Genomic DNA, 7,411 nt, shown 5'->3' with positions numbered 1-7,411 from the left:
CTGTTTCAATTCAGACAAGAGGCATCCCAAAGCGCGGAACTTCCCAGAATCCAAAATCAAGTCCATGTCTAACTGGAAGTTATTAATATGTCGGTACTGTTTACAAAGTACATGCAGTTCAAAGTCTGTCATCACTTCCATGTCTTCAAAGATTAGGTCAGGGTTAGCTTCACAATGTGTAGGTTCCTTTTTAATACAGAACACAATACATGCTAAAGTGACAATTGATAATATGGTCAAAACACTGTAATCACATCTGAAAAATCACCTAGTTCATTGCACATTTTAGTGTAAACAGACTTAGCCAAGGAAATCAATATTTTAGGTATAAGAAAGGGAGGGAATTCTTACTATTACAGAGCTACTGTACTGAATAGCTACAGATAAAATGATGTCTACAATCAACACCACAATAATCCTGGGGAGGGGCCCAGAGTATAGACAGAACGGCAGTACTACTGAACGTGAAAGTGGACGAAGGTTACATGGGCCGAGGGTTTCATTATGTAATCTCTCTACTTTACATGTTTAAAATTCTCTATAAAAAGTTTAAAGTAAAGAAAAAAATTAAAAAAGAAAACACTGCACTGAACACACAAAGCTGTCATACAAAATAAGGATAAAGTACTAAAGGACAATGAGGCAAAAAATACGAGTTAACTATGCAGGCAAAGCACAAAGCAGAAGGAATGAATGGGCACACATAACTGTGCGGGACAAATCATGGGAGTGTAGTTCAGGAATGAAGAAAGCTTTTAGGTAAAGAGCTAGAGTGCAAACCCTTCAGGCTCTGTCAGTGAGATATGCTGTGAGACTGCCCCGGCAGTGAGAAAGCAGATGGAGACAGCATAAAGAAGGGGGCCTGACCATGATATACTGAAACTTTACTGTATAAATAAAAAGTCACTGCTTCAAGGACACAGATTGCTGATCTCTGATTTATCAGTCTGTTTGGCAATTCTGTCCTTCATATCACCTTGAACGTCGTCTTAAAAGATATTTGAGTGGCTGGGGATATAGTTCAGTGGTATAGTACTTGCCTATCATGAGTGTGACCTGCTGTTTGATGCCCAGCACTGCAGAAAAAGTTTTCTTAAATATATGCTGAAAGGATGAATACGCCCAATGGGTGCAGTAGTACAGCTTCCAGCCGGAGAGCAGTGTGAACCCTTACCTTTAGCATGAGCTGGGACATTTCCTTGAGTTTCTCAGCTGTGTAATACTGCCGATGCAATAAAGGGTGATTGGCCATTTTTCTCAATTGCATCATGACATTGCACATTTCCGTATTTTTTTCTGTGATAGAGAATACATTTTAAAAGAATCAAACTGACAGCAAATGTACTGAACTGTATCTATATTTTGAAGTTCTGAAATTACTTCTTCAAATTCCAACTCATTTTTTAAAAATGAGCAAACCTATCACTAAAAAAAAAAAAAAAAATGCAGCCCCAGTACTGGATTATTTTTTATATAAACCTCTGCAAGGCAGCTTTTACCTAGGTTATTGATAGATTTTTTCAGTCTGTTGAAAAGACCAAAGTAGAGCTGCTCTTGCTTCTCTGACATGGCACATAGCTCGATCTGATCTCTCTTGGGGGGCAGCTGCTTGAGAACCTGAGGAAGAAAGAGTTTAAGATTTTCAATAAGGAAGAAAACAGAATTTAAAAAACTGTCATGATAAAAAACGTGGTTACCTCTTCTTTCACTCTTCTGAGAATAAATGGCTTTATAATTTGTTTTGCATGTGCTATTCTCTCCTTTTCATATATGCTCTGCTCATCTGCTGGTTTCTAAGCAAAATAAAAACATCCTTTTAGCAATTATTCATTTAAATGATAATAATACTATACAACATGAATATCTTGTGCATTAGAGTCTAGATAATTTTTTACAGAAACAATTCGTAGTGTATAGAAACTCATGTTTCCATTCTGGGTTATAATCCAGAAAGCTCTGTATGTACTCTGAGGTTTCACATGCTTACACATGTACTATACTGAGATAATGAATCAGAACTGCCCTATGCCAGTGCTCAGAACTAACCAATCAACTGACTGAGTCAACAGCTGGTAACCCAGACCACGCTCATGAAATAAAGATGTTTGTGTGCATGTGTAAGAGGGAGAGAATTTTGTGGAAAATGGTCCCCAAAGAAACAGGGCTGTCTGATACAGATCATGTAGACAAAGACGGGATGGTACCTAGATAAAACTGTTAAGTTGCAAGAACAAAAACTATTGATTTGGGAGAATTAAAAGTGAAATTTTATTCAAGGATGTGAGGGGGAGTGCTCCAGATCTTAGAAACTGGAACTAGGAAAATACTATAGTTGTATTCATAAAATTTGCCTATTTCAAAAACTGGATACGAAGTGGAGAGAATTGATGAAATGTGACAAAGGAACTTAACTGGGCCTGCCCTTAACCCCAACCACGCTAGAGGCTGTGGCAGATCAGGAGTTCAAGGTCACCCTGGGCAATTTAATGAGACCCTGTCTCAAAATAAAAAAAAGTGCTGGGGAATGTAGCTCAGTGGAATGGTGCTCCTGGGTTTGATCCCCTGTTTTCTTTGGAGAGGGGTCGTTAGTTTGTACTGGAAGATACTATGGAAAATTCTTTTAAAAGGTGATCTAGGAGAGTCAGAATCTATACAAACATTTCTGTACTGAAAAAAAAATTAATGAATTTTATTTCAAAACATACAAATGTTTCTCGATATACTACTTTTGCCCAGTTTTACCATACATGTCATATATCTGTCTCTCCTTCAATGTAATATTGTCATTCCTCATAAAATTAGGACTTAAAAAAATTCCAAAATTTTTAGACATGAATGAATTCATCTATCATTTCACATATTATATAATGGCTGATTTCTGAACTGATCCAAATACAGGAACCTCAACTAACTTATTTCATAGAGCATATACATGATGAGAACAAAGACAAACTGGCAAACAGCCCAGGTAGAACACGAAGTAGCACATCTGGGAGAACACACGTGTGCATGCTTACTGTCTTGGAGGAAAACATCCTTCGGATTTCACTGGTGCTGCTACTAAACATATGTGGCATAACGAAGTTCAGCAGCGACATGAGCTCTAACAGGTTGTTCTGCACAGGTGTGCCTGTGAGCAGTAACCGATTATTTGCCTGTGAATGAAGATAAAATTTACATCAGGTTTTTTTAAGAGAGACACTTCCTTTTTGCCTATCTGGCCCAGAGTAAGGGCATAAGATGAGCGGGGAAGAAAATGAGAGCCATTATTAATAATTAACATTCTATGATGATAGGCTGAGAATTCAGATATATATTGCTTGCTATCATCATTTGCTGAATTTATGGAAGAATGCTAAAACCACTGGTCTGACTTTTTAAGTAGGTAGTGTGGGTCCTCATATCACTTTACAAGATGATAAAAGATAAACAATATGGGAGTATTTATAATTTACCACAAAAACACCGGTTGGTAAATTGGGGCACATGGGTGATGAGTTAAGAGGTAACAATCTTTTTAAAGCATCTTTAAAACAAAACAATATGTGACAAAGGCGACAGGCTCTTTAAGACTTAAAATATTACTATCTGGCTTCATACAGAAAAAGTCTGCAGACTCTAAATATAAAATACTGTGTATGTCACAATTACATAACCTACAATTTTATCACAACTTGGAACAATTTATAAAAAAACTCTCTTACATTAATTGTCATTAGATGCTGGTAGCGGATTGAGCCCATATTCTTTAACATATGGCCCTCATCAAAAATTGCATAATTGAGTTTCAGGCGTCGAAACAGACTACGGTCATCAGAACTGCTGATTGCACAATTGTACCTGTCATCAAGAGAAGAAACATCTATTGAAGATTATACCTGTTAAGCGTCAAGCCTACTAACACATAAACTTTTTCTTTTCTTAAGGTGATTTTTTTATTTTATGGAAAGAAGGTAATACAAAGTCAAAGTTTTATAACAAAATAATACAATGAAAGTTAATACACTGCATATTGTTTATCTTTAAAGTAGTTATTCGAGTATAAGATATGGGGATTAAAATTTCTCTAATCGATACTACCATGAACCTTCCTTTTCAATGAACTAAGAGACACTAATATTGTAACTGACCTTAATTTTTTTCCCCTTTCCCTTCTATCCTTTCCCCTTTCCTCCATCCTAGTTCTTGTTTCCTTTCAAACATTTTCTTCCCACTTCATATCTATTGTACATTTTAGACTTTATTTACTCTTTCAGTTTCTCACACTAAGGAGACAATATGATGTTTACCCATGTACATCTGATTTATTTCACATGTGAGTATGGTCTCAAGTTTGTCCTTCTTTATGGCTAAGTAGAGTAGTACTCCATTGTATAAAAACACATCTTTTTTATCCATTATTCAACTGAAGGGCATTTGGGCTGTTTCCAAGGTTTAGCTATTACAAATTGTGCTGCTATAAACATGGGTGCACATATATCGCTGTGGTATAATGTTTTTAATTCTTCTGGGAAGATACCCAGAAGGGAAATAGCTGGGTCAAATACGACCTCTAATCTTAGCTTCTAAGATTAGAATAGCCATACTAATTTCCACAGTGGATGCATCAGTCTACACTCCCACCAACAGTTGGAGAAGCGTTTCCTTTTCCCCACACCCTCTCCAGCATTTGTTATTGGCTGATTTCTTGATGATAGCCATTCTTTCTGGGGTGAGATGGAATCTCAGTGTTGTTTTAATTTGCATTTCTTGAATGACCAGTGATGCTGAACATTTTTAATATATTTATTTGCCATTTGTACTTTATCTGAGAAGTCTGTATTTATCTCAGATGCCCGTTTTTTAAGAGGGACTTCAAATTTGGAGAAGTCTGTTTTTTTTTCAGTTCTCTATATGTTCTAGATAGAAGTCCTTTGTGTGAGGGACAATTGATTAAAAATTTTTCCTACTCTGTGGGTTGTCTTTTCAACTCGGTGATTTCTTTTGATGTACAAACTTCTTTTTTTTCCTTTGGTACTGGGAAGAGAACTCAGGATCTTGCTCTTGCCAGGCAGGCGCTGTGCTGCTGAGATACATTTCTGGCCCGCAAAAGCTTTTCAGTAAGATGAAATCCCAATTGTTGATTCTTTGAAGTATTTCCTATGTAGTCTGGGTTTTGTTCATGAACTGTCTGCCTATACCTTTATCTTTAAGACTTCTATTTTCTTTTCCAGTAGATTTAGTATTTCTGTTTTATTACTTAGAGGTTTGATCCATTTTGATTTTATGTTAGTGCATGGTGACAGACATGGGTCTAGTTTTAGTCTTTGGCACATAGATAGCCAATTTTTCCAGTCCCATTTATTAGGCTATCTTTCTTCCAGCGAACATATTTGACCCCCTTGTCAAAGATAAGATGGCTGAATATGTTTGTAGTTGTGTTTGAATCTTCTAATCTGCTCCACTGGTCCTCAGGGCTGCTTTTTGCCAGTACCATCCTGATTTTATCACAGTAGCTTGGCAGTATTATTTCAAGTCAGGGATTGTGATGCTACATATCTTGCCTTAGTTAAGGGATATCTTTCCATTTTCTGATATCCTCTTCAACCTTCTTTTGCAGAATATTCTAATTTTCAATGTAGAGATGTTTTACTTCCTTTGTTAGATTGATTCCTAAGTATTTCATTTTGGGGGATGCTACTGTGAAGGGTGTGGTTTCCCTAATTTCTCTCACACTGAGTTAGTTGTTTCTGTATAGGAATGCTACTGATTTGAGTGTTGACTCTGTATCCAGCTACCCAACTGAATTTGGTTATTAAATCTAAAGTTGTTCAGAATTTTTGGGGTCTTCTACGTAGGTATCATGTCATCTGCAAATAATGATAACTTAACTTCTTCCTTTCCTGTCCTTATTCCTTTTATTTTTCTCTCTTGTCTAACTGCTCTGGCTAATGTTTCCAGAACTATACTGAATAGGCGTGGTGATAGTGGATATCCTTGTGCTGTTTTTAATTTTAAAGTGAAAGCTTAGCATTTTTAGAAGATTTAATGCCAATACTCCTCAAATGCTTTAATAAAATTGGAACGGAAGCAATACTCCCTAACTCATTTCTAGAGGCAAGTATTACCCTGATACCAAACCAGAGAAAGACCAAACTGAAAAAGAATGATAGGCCAATCTCCCTAATGAACATAGATGCAAAAATCCTCAATAAGATAGTAGCAAACGGACTGCAGCAAATCATCAAGAAGATCAGACATCATGAACAAGTGGGGCGCATCGTAGGAATGCAGGGACGGTTCAACATATGCAAATCAATAAACGTAATATACCATATCAATACAGCCAGAAACAAAAATCACATGATCATCTCAATAGACACCGAAAAAGCTTTTGACAAGGTCCAACATTCATTCATGACAAAACTCCTACAGAAAATCAGAATAGATGGTCTTTATCTGAATCAGAGAAAAGCCATCTATGACAAACCAACAGCCAACATCATACTAAATGGACAAAAACTGACAGGTGAATTTTTTACAGAATCATTTTTATTCATACGTTTCTAGTAGCCAGTTCCTAAAAGACAACCCTAGACATAGTTAATAGTCAAATAAATACATTACTAATGTATTTGTATCTAATGATTATTGACATACATGTAGCCAGTTATAAAAACTATGACACATAATGAAAAGAAAAATGTTAGAATCAGACAACTTCAACATACTTGGGAAGAGGTCAATTTGGGTTTAACTCATAAATAACCCGATATTGTTATACTGTTCAGCATCTTTACTCCATTTTAAGAAGCAGAAAAAAGAACACAAAGCTAAAATGTATCCAGTTTTAGAACATAAACTAATGGAGTAAATCTGAGAAATAACAGTTATAGTTGTTCAAGACTACTATGGAGACAGCCGGGCATGGCGGCACATGTCTGTAATCCTAGCACTTGGGAAGCTGAGGCAGGAAGATCGCTGCAAGTTCAAGACCAGGCTGGGCTACAAAGTGAACTCAAGGCCAGCCTGAATTGCAGAGTGAGAGACCCTGTCTCAAAAAGAGAAAAACAAAACAAAACAAAACAAAACCCAAAGACTACTATGGAGTGCTTTATTAAGATGACAATATGGATGAGCTCTTTCAAGGATGGACTCTTAAAGAAGAAACCAGAAGGGAGAAATAATAACCAGCAGTTAAACAGAGATTTATCCATGACTCATGTGATAAATGCAACGTACAGAGATGACTGAAAAATATGGTACATGTTTAGATTACAAAAGGACGTTTTACACAGCAAGAGATACTGCCAAGAATAGGGTAAGTGCCTCTGAAGTAAGAGAGAGGGAGTAGTCTGAAGGCAACTAATGGCAATGTGTCTTCGAGTGAAATACATTTAATTTAAACATTTGCATTGTTTCTGATCACTCT

At 36.5% G+C, this 7,411-nt stretch overlaps 1 protein-coding gene across 1 annotated transcript in view; it reads right to left on the bottom strand.

Annotated features, from left to right (window-relative positions):
• LOC102014736 (SWI/SNF-related matrix-associated actin-dependent regulator of chromatin subfamily A containing DEAD/H box 1) overlaps positions 1-7,411 on the bottom strand; it is a gene marked incomplete in the record, with an annotated part of 81,568 nt that overhangs the window by 10,614 nt on the left and 63,543 nt on the right. The window contains 6 exon segments of the mRNA XM_013517354.1: positions 1-186; positions 1,175-1,296; positions 1,500-1,617; positions 1,698-1,793; positions 3,018-3,155; positions 3,705-3,840. Of these exon segments, the coding sequence (XP_013372808.1) occupies positions 1-186; positions 1,175-1,296; positions 1,500-1,617; positions 1,698-1,793; positions 3,018-3,155; positions 3,705-3,840 (796 nt within the window).

The sequence above is a fragment of the Chinchilla lanigera genome, unplaced genomic scaffold (assembly GCF_000276665.1).
Source record: "Chinchilla lanigera isolate Chin_1 unplaced genomic scaffold, ChiLan1.0 scaffold00004, whole genome shotgun sequence".
NCBI lineage: Eukaryota > Metazoa > Chordata > Mammalia > Rodentia > Chinchillidae > Chinchilla > Chinchilla lanigera.
This window is presented reverse-complemented; position numbering and strand designations above follow the sequence as displayed.